The sequence below is a fragment of the Labrus bergylta genome, chromosome 16 (genome assembly GCF_963930695.1).
Source record: "Labrus bergylta chromosome 16, fLabBer1.1, whole genome shotgun sequence".
In the NCBI taxonomy this organism is placed as follows: Eukaryota; Metazoa; Chordata; class Actinopteri; order Labriformes; family Labridae; genus Labrus; species Labrus bergylta.
This window is the reverse complement of record NC_089210.1, coordinates 20,583,428-20,599,007: the sequence shown is the minus strand read 5'-3', so window position 1 is coordinate 20,599,007 and position 15,580 is coordinate 20,583,428. Positions and strand designations below refer to the sequence as shown.

General features: G+C 41.5%; 4 protein-coding genes across 4 annotated transcripts; 1 reads left to right on the top strand and 3 right to left on the bottom strand.

Annotated features, from left to right (window-relative positions):
• Window positions 1–64: 64 nt before the first annotated feature.
• LOC109985818 (large ribosomal subunit protein uL3-like) lies at window positions 65–5,056 on the bottom strand. Its single transcript, XM_020636233.3, has 10 exons — window positions 4,900–5,056; window positions 3,498–3,690; window positions 3,132–3,300; window positions 2,895–3,030; window positions 1,876–2,062; window positions 1,632–1,792; window positions 1,447–1,548; window positions 574–669; window positions 280–399; window positions 65–189 (listed from the first exon to the last, which is right to left on the bottom strand). Exons 1-10 carry the CDS (start codon window positions 4,900–4,902, stop codon window positions 130–132), a joined length of 1,227 nt encoding a protein of 408 aa, XP_020491889.1. The 5' UTR covers window positions 4,903–5,056; the 3' UTR covers window positions 65–129.
• Window positions 5,057–6,013: 957 nt separating this feature from the next.
• On the top strand, window positions 6,014–8,392 carry ndufb10 (NADH:ubiquinone oxidoreductase subunit B10). The gene is made up of 4 exons (XM_020636283.3): window positions 6,014–6,236; window positions 6,571–6,709; window positions 7,775–7,914; window positions 8,244–8,392. Exons 1-4 carry the CDS (start codon window positions 6,089–6,091, stop codon window positions 8,330–8,332), a joined length of 516 nt encoding a protein of 171 aa, XP_020491939.2. The 5' UTR covers window positions 6,014–6,088; the 3' UTR covers window positions 8,333–8,392.
• Window positions 8,393–9,290: 898 nt separating this feature from the next.
• rps2 (ribosomal protein S2) lies at window positions 9,291–11,694 on the bottom strand. Its single transcript, XM_065964565.1, has 7 exons — window positions 11,601–11,694; window positions 11,170–11,307; window positions 10,981–11,070; window positions 10,304–10,411; window positions 9,881–10,214; window positions 9,526–9,617; window positions 9,291–9,427 (listed from the first exon to the last, which is right to left on the bottom strand). The coding sequence occupies exons 2-7, from the start codon at window positions 11,302–11,304 to the stop codon at window positions 9,338–9,340; spliced, it is 849 nt and encodes a 282-aa protein (XP_065820637.1). The 5' UTR covers window positions 11,305–11,307; window positions 11,601–11,694; the 3' UTR covers window positions 9,291–9,337.
• Window positions 11,695–11,949: 255 nt separating this feature from the next.
• On the bottom strand, window positions 11,950–15,553 carry rnf151 (ring finger protein 151). Its single transcript, XM_020636242.3, has 4 exons — window positions 15,100–15,553; window positions 13,679–13,848; window positions 13,478–13,574; window positions 11,950–12,590 (listed from the first exon to the last, which is right to left on the bottom strand). Exons 1-4 carry the CDS (start codon window positions 15,100–15,102, stop codon window positions 12,129–12,131), a joined length of 732 nt encoding a protein of 243 aa, XP_020491898.2. The 5' UTR covers window positions 15,103–15,553; the 3' UTR covers window positions 11,950–12,128.
• Between the last annotated feature and the right edge of the window lie 27 nt (window positions 15,554–15,580).

Genomic DNA, 15,580 nt, shown 5'->3' with positions numbered 1-15,580 from the left:
TTTAATTTAACGCAGTTACATCACATAAACTAATACTAATAAAGTATTAAAAAAAACACAATACTTGATGTATTTGCACCCAGTTTTATTATCTTAAAGTCCCAAAATTTGAGATATTCCCTTTTTATTTCAGACCTCTTCAGTCAGAGGCTCTGGCAGTGTTTTCTTTACGTCCTTCTTCAGCGGCCCCTGCAGGTGAACCAGAGGTCAGTGGTTAAGGAGCGCTAAAAAGACTCAGATCAGATTTGTGTGTGCGCCAAACTTCCTCCTCACACTCACCATGAATGCCCTCTTCTCCTGGGCAGTCTGGAAGCGGCCGTGGCCAAATTTGGAAGTGGTGTCGATGAATTTAAGCTCGATGGCCTCCTTTGACTTGCGAGACGTGTGCACGAGCAGAGACTAGAGAGAAGGACGCACAAAGATGAAGTCTGACTGTACTCTTATGATGCTCTGAAAGCCCTTCTTCTTTAATTATCAATAACATGCTCTATCTGGTCAGCCTTAAGTCAGAAAATATGTGTACTGCAAGCTGTCTTTTGGATCTGAAATTAGACTTTAAAAGTATCACTGTACCTTTCTGAGGGTGAGAACACGTTTCTTAACTCCGACCACGCAGCCTTTCACCATCACAAAGTCATTATTGACCTCACCGTAGTGGGGGAAGCCTCCCTGCAGGGACATGACAGGACAAGAGATGAAAGAGAGAGTGTTCACAAGGACATTGTCTATGAAGCCCTTACAGTATAAAAAATGCAATCAAAAGATATCCACTGTGGTAAAGCACTATGTGGTATTAACCACCAGCCATTTATCTTCTTCTGCTTTCTGGCGTTTAGTCCCACTGGCATTATGTTGAACAAGGTATGCTTTACAGTCCTCTCGCCAGCAACATTTTCTAGCTACTCCTGGACTTTTCAGGAGAATAAATGGGCCATAGGACAAACTCAATTCTTCATACACTCTCTGTGTCTAACTTACCAGTTGACAAGCCAGTTTAAGAGTGGAGCATGTGTCTTACAGGTGAGTTTATCACTTTTATTATATGTGGGCCTCATGGAGAGCATTATCAGAATTTACACTACCAGTAGTTTTAAAATCCATTTGTGCCCCTCTTAAAGCTCCTGTAAGGAACTTTTGGTTTGTGTTGATTTGGCGCCTCCTGTAGACAAAGCAGTGCATCATATCTCTTAGCTGATTTTGTCCTGTACATATGTAAAAGTAGGGGCTGCATGGTGGTGCAGTGGTTACCGCTGTTGTCTCACAGCGAGGAGGTTCCTGGTTCGAATGTGAGTTTGGCTGGTTGTCTGTCTCTTATATCAGCCCTCAGATTGACTGGCAAACAGTCCAGAGTGTACCTCCCCAGTGGCAGTTGGGATCGGCTCCTGCCCCCTGCAGCTCTGAGCTTTAAGTGCATTTTGTAAAATTCTAGCAGAAAAAGAAGAGTACCATGGGAGTGATGGCCTTCTGGGTGGTGTCGTAGATGGTGGAGGCATTGTTCCGGATCACCTTTCCATCCTGGATGTGCACACCTTTACCTATACGATAGATCTGAGGACCATATTTTGCATTAATGTAAACCTTCCAACATATACTTCCAGTTCAAGATGAAACGTGTGACTCCATCAACTTGCCTTCTTGTTGAGCTCGGTGCGGTGGTTGTAGCCCTTCTGCCCAGCACGAGCTATCGTGTACGACACACGGGCCGGATGCCAGGCCCCGATACAAGCCACCTTCCTCAGACCTTTGTGAGTCTTCCTCGGAAGCTTCTTTGTGTGCCAGCGGCTTGTCACACCTGTCGACACAAAGGGCCAGACGTACGTTTATATCGCAGTACATTTAGTTTATAAGTCATTGGTCCAGATTTATTTCCCAAACCTTTAAAGCCATGTCCCTTGGTGACTCCAATAACGTCGATCATCTCATCCTGGCTGAAGACAGCAGAGACGGGGACCGCCTGCTCCAGACGCTCCTTTGCCCAGTCCACCTTGTCCGAGATGCTCCCCCCATTCAGCTGCACCTCCATGATGTGGGCCTTTTTCTGCTTTAAGGCCAGCATTCGCATCTGAGTGAAGAAGATATGCCAACGCAACCACAGTTTTTATTTAATCACAACATTTAGACGAGAGGCAATCACATCTAGAAATGAAAAAGCTCACATTGAGAGGTCCAAAAGCTTAGAAAGCATCTTGCGTTGAACTTACTATGCTAACTAGCACCTGTCCTGTTTATATTTAGATGTACTACTCAGCAAAAGATCATGTTTGAAGTATGCATGATAAATCAGGGGGTCTCCGCAGCCCTGAAGTGAAGCACACGTTTTGATATTTTTACTTCTTCTGAAGCTAAAACCAGCCCAGAGAAAGAGAACTTGGGTGATATACATGTTGTTTACTACCACCAACATTAAAGTTCACTTGGCAGCAAGGTTCAAGTATTTTTAAACTGCCATTTGATACGTCACACCGCAGTGCACCCCAGAGCGTCGTGGCCTGGAGTCGTTTGGCTCTGTGCTGCAGGGAGATCTTGAATTTTACTACTACACGTAGTCAGGTGGGTAAGTTTTACAGCTCTGCTCTTAAGCACGGGTGGACTCAAGACATAGGGAGATATGCAGGGGTTTTCTGCCAAGTATTACACCTGCGGGGTCTCATGAGACACCATTTTTACACTCAGATTGGGACGCTCAAATGCTGTTATGACATTGTGTTTCTTGTCTTAAGTTGTATGAAATAATAAAATCTGACAAATCATGGGGCGCTAATGGCTCAGCGGTTAGTTCTCGCCCCATGTACAAGGGCTGTAGTCCTCTGGCGGCCCAGATTCGATTCCGACCTGTGTCCCCTTTCCCACATTTCATTGCCCACTCTCTCTCTCTCTCTCTCTTGCTGGTTTACCTGAGAGTGAACAATAACCCTGATTACTGAGCAGTATTTCTTCATCGTGGAAAAATCCTTGTCCAGCTGCTTCTTTCCTGTCTCATCCTGCCACTTCTTACTGTACTTGGTGAAGGCCTTCTTCTTGCTCTTGTACCTGAAAAGCAGACAAACCCAATTTAGATATCTGAGTGTACACATGTGTCAGCGCAGCAACAATAACACATGGAAGAAAATGATAGGCTACCCCCCACACACCAGTTTCTATAAAATCTTCGCTTGCACTCGTCACTGAGGTGCTCGGCAAAGATGGTTTTAAGTGATCGCAAACCACGGATAGTTTGAACGTATCCCACGATCCCGACCACCATGATAGGAGGGGTTTCAATGACGGTGACCGCCTCTACTTCCTCTCGCTTTGATTGCTCTGAAACAGAAAAATGGAAACGATTAATCTAGTTTCATTGTATTGATTCTTTATACTAATGCTTCCAGAAGCTTCATTAAATCTCAGCACTTCACTGTTGGATACTAACAAGTGAATACATAAGGCCCCTTCACAGTAACCGCTTAAACAAATGAGATGAGAATCACTCAGGTTGAAGTAGACCCATTCATACATACTGAGGCCGACGCGATGCATCTCCCTCAGCGTGTGCGTCATGCCGGCCTTGTATCCCATGAAGGCAGTGAGGTGGACGGGTTGGCTGGGGTCATCTTTGGGCCAGGTGCGCACCTTGCCTCTGTGCTTCTTGCTCCGCTTGTGGGGCAGGAACCCCATGTGCCCGTGGCGGGGTGCGTGGAATTTGCGGTGAGACTGGAATAAGATCATGAGTCTCAATGAATTTCCATTTATTGAAATGAAACAAAAACTGGATTGTTATCTGTTTACATCCCACATTGTCTCTGCATTTCATACTGCAAGCTTTTTGCACTCCTCAATCATCTTGCACATTCCTGCAAAACTGTGCAGCTCATATTTTATATATTCTTGTAAAATTCTATAGTTCATTTTATTGAAGTTTTCTAGACACTAAGATTACTGTTGTTTCCTTTCTCTGGATACTTATTCTACAACAACTAGTCATTAAAATATCATGGCAGGAATAGCAGGATTTTAATAATGTCGGTCCACGAACCACACGCTTGTTCCTGTTTTTATTATATGTATGTTGTAATTTGTTGATGTAAAGCACTTTACTTTACTTACTTCACTTTTTAAAACTTTACTTACTTTCTAAAAAACACCAGTTGATCCTTGCCATGTAAAATTAATACAGCTATCTGTCCCAGTTTGTCAAATCCTGTGATGTAAATATTCTTCAAAAGTTGTAATTTGATTTACCTGAACACAAAATTGCCATAATAGTCAGGTCAGTTCAATTTTAAGCATGTGGCCGCCTCTTCAGGTCAGCTGTTTTTGATTTCTGCCTCTTCAAATGTTATAAACAAACCCAGCAAAAGGCCAAATAACTATCTATTTGTATATATTTAAAAAATTACAACAAATGTAACCTCTTGTTACTCTACATTAAGAAGACTGCTTTATGTAATATTATTTCTCACAAAGCCCAGACATGAATCCACCAATGAGTAAACATTTGGCAACAGTGCAAGGGGATAAAAAGTTCCTTTCAACAGGCAGACACCTGGAGCAGAACCACACTCACTGGTGAACAGCCATGTGCTGTGAAAAGCTACAGTGAAAGTTTGATATAGAAGGAGAGATAGACGGATGTAGACATAATTAGCATCAAATATACAAAAAGAAAGATTGAGAAACAAACAGCAAAACTCAATCAATGGGAAGCTGTTTAAAAGAGAAGTCGCCATTTCTCTAGTACACGTGGTCTCCTCTAAGGCAGCCATTATAAGATCACTTTTCAACATGCTTCATCTTTTCTTAGAGACCAACATTACAGATAAAGTGACACACATAAACATCAAGGAGTTAAACTATTAATAAAATAGTGAATCAATATATCCTTCATAGGAGAGAAAACCCAAAAATAAGAGGAGCACTGACCATGTCTGCTCACTGTCCGATCGCAGGATAGAAAGAGAGAGGTGCCAGTGCTGAAGTAAGGGTCATATATAAGATGATACACAGTGTAAGGACTCTAAATTGGTGTTTGGCCCAGTTAAGGAGCCGTATTCACTTTCACACAAGGAGATCTCTGCCAAGTTCTGACGAGAGAAGGAGATAGGAGGAGGGGAGAGGGGCGAAGTCTGGGGTCTGAGGGGGTGAGGAGGCCCAGCAGACAGGAACATGTAACCAAGAAAGGAGAGTGGGAGGAAAAAGAAAGTTGACATTGTCATGAGGCCAATATCCACCTGCCTTGTTAGGGAAACAGACTTTTCTCTTTCTCTACGGCACATTAATACGACCAGATGTTGGCTGGGCTTATATGTTGACGAAACAAAAACATTTTTAAAAACATGAAACCATATGGGAGGAAGAGCTCAATTCATGGTAAAGAGAAACAATATGTCTGGGAATGCTGGGAGAGAGGGCCTCCTTTTACACACCCTTGGAAGCAAAGTTGTGTATCACAGCCTAAATCTATGAACCCTCTCCTGTATTGCCATTCTATATTCATGTTTTTAATCTGCACAATGTGATGTTGTACTGAATATCTGCACTGCTGTGACTGCGGCAGTGTTGATATCCAGTATAACAGAACAACCACGAGTGTGATATTGCTTTTAAACAGTTTAGTTTTCTACAGCATCCTGTACTTACTAAACAAGCAAACATAAACACAAGCTTATGTTGTTTTTTACAACTTTGTATTTTCCCTAACCAAACATAGATTTTAGATAGATTTTTGATGCTTTGATTTATGCTATTTCGGACTATTTACTTGTTTATTTTAAGTGTTGCTATGCTTTGACCATGCACTAGTGATAAAGGATGGCAGCTCTGCACCACCCTCTGCTGCTCTGTAATGGTACAACAGCTTTACCTGTGACCTTTACATTAAGAATTAAATCATTTTGTAAATCACGGAGTTGGACTTAAGTTAAGTTCCGATTTACAGATAGCCTAAGTGACGGGAAATTGTTTTTAAAATATCTAGAATTCAATGTTTTTAGAGTAAAGTTTTAAATTCCTGACCTCTGCTGCGCCATTGTATAGAGTCGTCTGCGCATGCGCGTCTCCAGTACAGGACTGTCGAGGTCGAATTAGAACAAGGCGAGTAAAAGGCACAATAATGCCTTCAGACGATGACAAAGCTGCGTACCCTGCGCCTCCACGGCAGACTCCGGTTGTGGACAAACAGACCGCACTGCCAAACCCTGCCGTGATTCTGACTAAACTCTTTTATTACTCCGTGGACCTTCCTGTCACCACATTTAGAGGTAACTCAAGCTAACATGGCTAGCTGGGATAGCTAGCTAACCGAATAGCACAGACACATAGCCACAATAAGATGCTGCCTAAAAATGTTGTTGAATTGGTATTGTCACTGGTTAACACTGTTAATTTATGTTAGTTTCCTGTGTGATACCCCATCAGATCAAACACATCGCTGTGGTTTGTGTGATTTAACCCCACAAAGCTAACGACAGCTACAAGCGAGATGTTTTGCTATCAAGCGTCCTTCATAGCATCATGAAGGATCCCTGCACAGGACGCGTTTGCCTTGCGTATTGTGAAAGCCATTCTTTGAGCAGTTTTCTTCCTCTCATCCAGGTATCATCGACGGCTTTAGGGAGAACAACAGGCCCGTGTACTACCACCAGAAGTACCGCCGTGTCCCTTACCTGACGGAGTGCCAGGAGGGAGACTACACCTGCTACTATGAGGCTGAGATGCAGTGGAGGAGAGATTAGTAAGTAAAGGTTAAAGATGTTAATGTGTGGGAGAAAAATGTTCAGCTGATGGTTCTTTCTGAGGGGAAATGCATTAGACACTTAGAACAAATCCTACATTTGACAGTGTTACATGTTCTTAAACTTCCTGACCCTGAAACAAAGAGCTCCAGCTTTCCTTTCCTTCATCTTTGTCCTGATACCAGAATTTTTAACTTTGATATGATACTAATAAAACACATTGATACCTCTTTAGATACCACAGTAACAAGAACAGAAGTCATGGGCATTAATTCCTCTCCAAAGCACCTGTCTTTTGAAATAGATGTAGATTTTTATACTATACCATCGTTAATCAAAATAAAAAAAAAGAATGTTTACAGCCCTTCTACACTATATTATTTAACAAGACCACGGCACCTCTTGTAAGTTTACCTCTTATCAAAATGTGATATGCAGCAGCCTTTTGTTAGAGATGATCAGGTGTCCCTGATGGCACTTCAAGGAAAGTTGATTCAATTCACATTTTGGGTGTCTGTGTCAAAACGGCTTATGGCTTATTTTTTCCATATCGTGATTTTTAAGGCCTTCCTAGTCATGGGCATTGCAAATTACCTCATATTATAAATAATGTGGTGAGTGGCATCCTTTTACTTGCTCTGTACTTGTCCCTATACAAATATACATTCAATAAATAAGACGACTACTGTATGTGATCACTGCTTAAAATGCTGCCATGCGCTAGCAAGGTCCACAGAGACCACTCTACAGGATATTTAACCTCAGTGTCCTGCACAGAGCTCTCTCTCCTGAACTCCTTGGTATAAACCTCAACGCTAATGGAAAACCAGACTTAGCCCCCTGATGCCTGTTAGCTCATTTATGCTATTTTCTCTTGAATAGTTGAACTGTCAATTTGTTATGTGCAATACTTTTTGGTATTTATTGCATTATTTATTCCTATTCGAGGTGACCCTGGAGTTACTTGTGTTGTTGTCGCCTCCCTGCATACAGTACATGTAGAAGATCCCTCTGTGTTATTCAGAGATATTATCAATATGGTGTTGTTGTCCTCGCCCCCTTAGCAAAGTGGACCAGGAGATTATGAAGGTGGTGCAGGAGCGTCTACGGGCCTGCCAGTCCAGAGAGGGACACAGCTTCCACCAGAACTGTGCAAAAGAAATGGAGTTGTTCACTGAGACAGCCAAGAACTACCAGTTACGCTGTAAGTCATGTGATTAAAAAACAAAAACTGTCTTCACTAACTCTACATGTTCCATAGGTGCTTTATTAGACTCAAAGTTTGCCGTTTGTCAGTCTTTAAATGTGTATTATCTCACAGATGCAGTAAATCATGCAACAAATACTGTTTGTGTCCATGTTGAAACGACTGACAGAAGCTTATTAACAACTTTATAAGAAGTTAAATAAATGGAAAATAAGTTTTGGTGCCATCATGACATTATGTACGTTGAGGAATGTAGTTGTTTTCAGTGTCATTTTTGTCTGACCTATGCTTGTGCTATATTTAAAACTTGACTCTTTTTCTTCCAGATGGAGACCTGGGAGCGTACGGCAGTAGTCGTAAATGTCTAATGAAGCAGAAAGAACGAATGATGGCTGCCCAGGCCCAGAGTGCTTAAGAACAGTCGCCATGAAATCGGTCCCGTGTAAAGATTGTAAAATAAAATGTATGTGACTAATCTGGTCTCCTAAAGTGTGTTGCTGGATTTTTATCCAAGTTACATAACTCTACATATCTCTATCGAAGTTACTTAAATGTTCTCTACAAAGGGATACAATATCTATAGTCATGTTAACAGGGTACGACAAGATTTGGAGAGAAATGTGAGGAAGAAAAAGCAACACCAAGACACGATGGTCAAACTAAAAACCAGGGTAACTGATTTGACAAGCACCTCAGTAGCAGGTGGAGGAAAGGGATTGAATTGTTGTTTCTTGCTACTTGTACAGCCGTATCTCCCCTTCATTCTCAAGCTGTGTGAGCCTCATGTGAAAAAAGCAGTATGTGCAGGATTACTTTGATATATTTGCAGATCAATTTTAATTTTCAGGCATTGTGTTGGCTCGCTTTAAGGAAACCTTTTGGGGGTTAATTTAGTGTTCCTTTTTAAAAGTTTCAGTGAAGTTTTTAGTGCTTTTATAAGAAACTCAAACATATTCTTACCGATAGAATTACAGGCTACATTAAGGGCCGTAGTCTAATACCAAAATTTAACAGTGGCATTTAATGAATCCAGGTAACTCTACTTTGTCAGCAAAGTTTAGAATTAAGCATGTTTTTTTTACTTTTTGGGAGAGTGGATTGTTTTGGCTGATGAAACTGATCATTTGCAGCCTGAACCGAGATGGAAGTCCATGATGTCGACAGTCAGACATCAGCAAATAGATACATGTGCTTCATTCTGCAGACGGTATAGTCATAAATATGCTCTTCAAACATTTACAAATACCTAGACTTATCCATTACGTAGTCTGATATTGGCCTGCTTTCACATCTTCAAAATAAAGTGCATGTTAGAGTTGCTTTATGTTGAGCAAAGTTTCTATTACATTAAGTAAAAATGTGACACAGAAACATTGTGGTGTTTCAGAACGTTTATTCAACAATTCTCTTTATAAAACGTTTAGGAGGGGGGAGCTGCTGCCGCGGCGGCCTGCCTCTCTCTCTGCACAGACACCCTGGTGTGAGTCTTGGCCAGATGGTCAGTGAACTCCTGGGGTAAGAAAAAAAAAAAGACAACACAATTATTAATACATGAGCCTCACTTTAAAAAAAAAAGAGATAATGATCACTCAAGTCACTGTACTGTACCTGGTAGGGAGACTTTGTGAAGACGGTCTCCTTCCACAGATCAGGGGTCAGGTAGCTGTAAGTCTTAGAGATGGCATCGAAGGTGGCCTTGGCTGTGGAGGAAATAATAAGGTTTTTAGACTGAGCGCTGAACATATTACTGTGCTGCAGACTTCTCTGAACAAAAGATGTTGAGTACTGAAAGGGGGAACAGAGGAGACGACTTTAACAGTCTTTCTGCCGTGCATTACAATACTCGTTTCTTTCTCTCCGGATAACGACAACTACACCACTGCAGAGGTGAAGCTGGGCAGAGCAAGGAGAAAAACTGAAGCACTGAACTGATTTAAAGCGGTTGCAAACACAAAGGTCTTACCGAAGTTGCCGAGGGTGGCTGTGCAGCCCCTGGCAGAGGTGTAGCAATCGTCGATACCCGCCATCATGAGCAGCTTCTTGGGCACAGGGGCTGACACGATACCGGTACCACGGGGGGCAGGGATGAGACGCACCAGGACAGAGCCACAACGTCCAGTCACCTTGCAGGGCACGGTGTGGGGCTTTCCGATCTTGTTACCCCAATAACCTCTCCTGACAGGGACGATGGACAGCTTGGCCAGGATGATGGCACCACGGATGGCTGTGGCCACCTCTTTGGAGCACTTCACTCCCAGACCAACATGGCCGTTGTAGTCACCAATGGCAACAAAGGCCTGGAAGCAAAGCAAAACGGGGACAATGTCACAACTGGACCATCAGCACCGTGGGGTAGTAAGGCCTTTGGTACATGATGAAAGCTCACCTTGAACCTGGTGCGCTGACCAGCTCTGGTCTGCTTCTGGACAGGCATGATCTTGAGCACCTCATCCTTCAGACCAGATCCCAGGAAGAAATCGATGATCTCTGACTCCTGCAGGAAAAAGAAAAAAGGAAATCAACTTCATGGCTGCTTCGATGCTGCCACTAAAACCATTGCATCCATTTTAATTTATCCTTATGATGGAAACCTGCAGTTTTCTTCATACTAAAAAGTGCATACGCTAGGGTAGTTTGGGAAACAAAGTCTTTGATCACTTGCACTTATAGAAACCCCATTTGACCTAGATTGCAAAATGTAATTTGGTTCAACAACAAAGTTATGTTGAAACTCTTTTTTTGCAAATATTAGTAAAACTGGGTAGAAATGATATGCTTTCATATAATTTAGAATTGCATTTAACAAATTCTCTTACTGCAAATAACCTGGATTTCCAGAAATAATCATAATTTGCAAAGAAAATTCATCTTAGCTCTTAAACTTGTGTGATGAGTCTCACAAATTTGGCCCAACTTCACAAATCGTGACAGGTTGTAGTTAAAAGGCCCATTTAGGTGTATGCTAATGCATCTTTCCTCAGACCTTCCTTTACACTAAGACAGCTAATTAAAACCATGCACAGTATTTGACAGTTACTGTATCCATCCTCAGCTGCTGCTTACCTTGATGGGCAGAGAGTACAGGTAGATCTCCTCCAGGGTCTTGATCTTCATGTCCTTAACCAGACGGCCCAGCTTGGTGACGGGGACCCACTGATATCAAACAAAGATCCATTAGAGGGGGCTCTTCGTACTTGACTGGAGTTTTAACATTAAAATGAGAATTCATGCGCTTTCCAGTCTGGCACTTACTTCCTTGTCCTCGGACTTGCCTCCCCGGGCACCGCGGCCCCTTCCACGGCCTCTGCCGCGTCCACGGCCCCGTCCACGGCCGCGCTCACCGAAACCTCCGCGAAACCCTCCTCTACCACCGGCGTCGTCCGCCATTTGCTGTAGAACAGAGCAAAAGTCTTAATTTACATTTTTATTCATCTCACATTTGATCGTATATCTCGCAGTTATCCATCTTACAGAAACCGGGTCGCCATATTGCACATTGAGGACCTTTTTCAATAATAACAAATATACCGGATTTATCTACGTTTCCCTCGTAAATACACATCAGCACTTAAAATATCATGTTCAGTCGTCATCTTTAACGTGAAATCAACGTGTTTACTAGGATGATGTTTGAGATGTAAGAGGATTTTAAGTCGGAACAAAGGATGTTGCTGTCGACTTACGTGATCGTTTTTACAGGAAGAAGACCAGTGAGCGGTCCCGCAGGAATATATATAGCTGTATTCTCGCGATACTTCTTAGAGAGGGAAAATATTTGCTACTGCCCCCAGTGGCTGTTTTTCCCTATGGTTTTTCCACATGTCAATCTTGTGCTTTATTGTAAGGTTGTAACAATGTATTTGACGTATTGAATTATCGTTTATCTTTTGAAACATTATTTATAAAAAACAGAAAGTCATGAGGAACATTTGATGGGAAAATTAGCAGAATAACTGTTATGTTGAGGCCTGTATGATCATTTGTTTTTAGGAAATAATTTCTGCTGTTCTCTTGAATGAAAATCAGACTGAGTGAGTGATGATGAATATTCTTTTATTACAAAATTAATTAAGAAACAGCACACATTTTTTACAAATTCACTCATGTAATCATATACCAGCCTACATATTCAAAAACACACTTTCAAGGGAAAGAACACATGCAGAATTACACAAAGCAGTCGCCAGCCAGCAGCAGTGAATTGGGATTTGTCAACTGTTGTTGCTACTCGGAGTCCCAGAGCTGCCGCTGCTCTCTCCTAGGTCCTCCTCCTCTACCTCGTTCAGGTCGTCCATCACCTCCAGACTCTCACAGATCAGGCCTATCTGCCTCTTCATGTGGGCCATGGTGCTCTGCATCCTCCTCATCTTCCTCTGCAGGGCGGTGGCGATGGCCCTGTGGTTCCTCTGTCTTGCTTCGTACTCCTGCCTCAGTTGTTTGTAGCAGTTGTGTTGCGCCTGGGTGCGATGAGAGAGTATAGTCCCACAGCCCATGTGGCACGGCTGACGCCAGTGTTCGCAGTGGCGTGCGTGGGTGTCCAGGTCCCTGCGGAGGAGCTGTGCCCGGCAGCCCTGGTATGGGCAGGGGATGAGCTCGTACATACAGCTCATACTGTGGCAGTACTGCTCGGAGAGGGGGAACGTCTCTGCACAACCCCGGATCTCATTCTTACACTGTAACAGACCAGAGATACAGAGATTAAAGAAAGCCATGGCTGTAAATGACCTGATAAACATTTGCCTAACTGCAGCATAACGAGAGAGTCCTTTTCATAAAGAGATGCTAATTAGTGTAAATTATTTCACAGAGGTGGAAGTAGTCAGCAGAATAAAAAAAAAACACTTTGGAAAATTCATGCTTGAAAAATATCATTACGACAATGCAAGTATAGAAAAACTTAGTGTAAATTATCAAATAAAAAACTCAAAGCCCTACAGATCCAGATGCCTGTGAGTGCTTTTTAAGGACGTACATTAAAATTGTATTACTGATACATGATGGAGCTAATTTCAATTAATTTACAAACTGTTAATAATACATTTTCAACATTTTTAAGTTAAGTTTTTTGAGATAAGATTTTTGGCGCTGTACAGATAAAGATTGATTGATTTAATTAATATTAATAACCAGCTATAACTGACACTGTCAGAAAAAAAGTTTCTCGACGTCCTTTTGAGATGTATCGTTGAGAATAGAGTCTAAATTTAATATTCAATTAAGCATTTTAGTACAAGTGTTTGATAACATTCCTCAACGGCAAAATCTTTGTGTTTAATTTTTCATGGGTTAACGATTAAAAACACTGAACTAACAGGTGAAATGATAAAGTGAAGCTGGTTCTATCCGCTCTGTTATATATTTTGTGACTGTATTACGAGACACCCTATGAGCTAAAACAGGAGGCCAGACACTCAGACCAAATCTTCTACAAGGGACATCTTTACCGACCCCCTTCCAGAGTTCAAAGTCTGACTTTAGGGCCACCTTTTAGACCATGTTGTGGATCCTTAGACTTACGTTTATGATCAGTTGATAAAACATTTATTTTTTATTTTCCTACCTTGATCTTCATGCGACCAATAGATTTGCTCAGCTTGAACATCACAAAGATCAAGCTGGGGTTGACAGGCTTCCTGCAGCAGGGGCAGGTCTCCTGCCTGAGGAACATAGATATCAGTTAGTCCTGTATGAACCAGGCATTTAAAACAATCCAAAACAGCTCAATATTTCTGTGTTATTGTCCACTGCATAGATTAGAGACCTCTTTAGCCACTGTAAGATGCATTTCTTGCAGAAGATGTGGTGACATGCAGCTCTCACTGGGCACCTGAGGACCCCCTGGCAAATGGTACAAATCAGATCGTAGTCTGGAGTGTCCACGAACAGCTCCACATCATAGCCCCCACTCTGTGTCGACACCTCCGGGTCCGCCTGGATGTGGCAAACAAAGATAGAAGTTAACTAACAATTATCAACCCAAAAACAGCCAACCTACACACGCAAGAACATTCAATTAAAAAATAAATGAATGACTGCCCACAAAAAAATAACTTTACCGACAGTTAAGTCATTGTCAGTGTTTGGGGGTTAATTCCTTCTCTAAAATAAAGCTTTCCAGAATATTAATATTATTATATTTTTCATGGAGACTTTAAAGAATTTGGTAGAAGGTTATGATAGACTGTGAGCATAGGGCTGGGTGAAATAATATCTTGTTGCACATATGTAGTTTTTAGCTGAATGGTGATAATCTATATCTCAGATGGGGGGGGGGGGTGTTCTGTAAAGTAATAACAAAAACAAAATCAGTTCTCAGTCAAATCAATATGGGCCAAAAGTCACAGAGGCACAACGTCAACATGTAGAGGAAGAATGACAGACCCATTTGTGAAATATTAAATTAATTAAAATGCTTCTTTGATCAATTTTTATTTTTATTTCCCTGCCTAAAATAATACACACAACTGTGTCTTTTGTTATTCAGGTGGTTTTGGGAGTTTGGCTCTGAGAGAGAACAGAGAGAGTCGGAGAAGGGTCAAGAGGGACCGACAGTGAGAGGAGAAACAGGTGAACTGGCGGGGAAGAAACATATAACGTTATTTCAACGCTATATAAACTATATTAATATAAATGATACTGTCTTATCCTTAATCTTGTTTGTAATTATATAGCTATATCTTAAAAAGTAGATATATTTCCCAGCCCTACAACCTGGTTTTATTAACAGTTTTATATTTTCACTACAACTGTTAAAAAAAAGCACTACAGCTGTTTACAGGCTGTCAACAGTGTTGACAACATAAAGGCACAAGAGGACAAAACAGCATTGTTCTAGTAACTCATGTGACTGGTTACATGATAACAAAAAAGAGGTGTAATTATTCTGGCAAAACTTTTCCTTTTTCCATGAAAAATAATCACAATTACAAAATGCTTTAAAAATATAATCGTATTAGTTTCTTAATGTTTTTCTAATTTGAATAAATTGTTTAATAGAAAAATAACACAATACTTATACAAGACCATTTGACACTTCTTGAAAAATGAGTTGTTCAGAGATCAGAAATGTAGACAGGTTGTTCCCATGTTAAAGATGGTTTCACAATAAACCGCACTCAGCCATTAACACAACCTTGATTAAATAATCATTATTAATAAACACAACAGCTGTTGTCTACTCACCATGATAATCTCCTGTCCTCACAGTTTTTCCATCCCCGGGGCCAGTTTACTCCATATCGGTACACTCACATGTCACAAACTAAACACACACCCGTGTTATCAATGCAAAAACACACATGAACATTCCTGACAAAACATGAAGGAGGGACCACGCGCGCAGTGTGTATGAGTGTGTGTGTGTGTGTGTGAGTGTGTGTGTGTGTGTGTGTGTGTGTGTGTGTGTGTGTGTGTGTGTGTGTGTGTGTGTGTGTGTGGACAAATGAAAACGGTGAAATTATAAAAAAGAAGAGAGATAATGGCGTTCATTAGAGAGCGAGTCGCTTCCCTGCTGTTCTGGCATCAGAGGTCGACCTGCGCACGTCACACAGGTGTTTTCAGACCTGCATAGCTCCAGCTCAGTCTATTGTTGTGAGCCTCGAGGACATCATTTAAATGTTAAAGTTAAATTGAAACTATAATAATCGAAAAGATCTCATCCAGT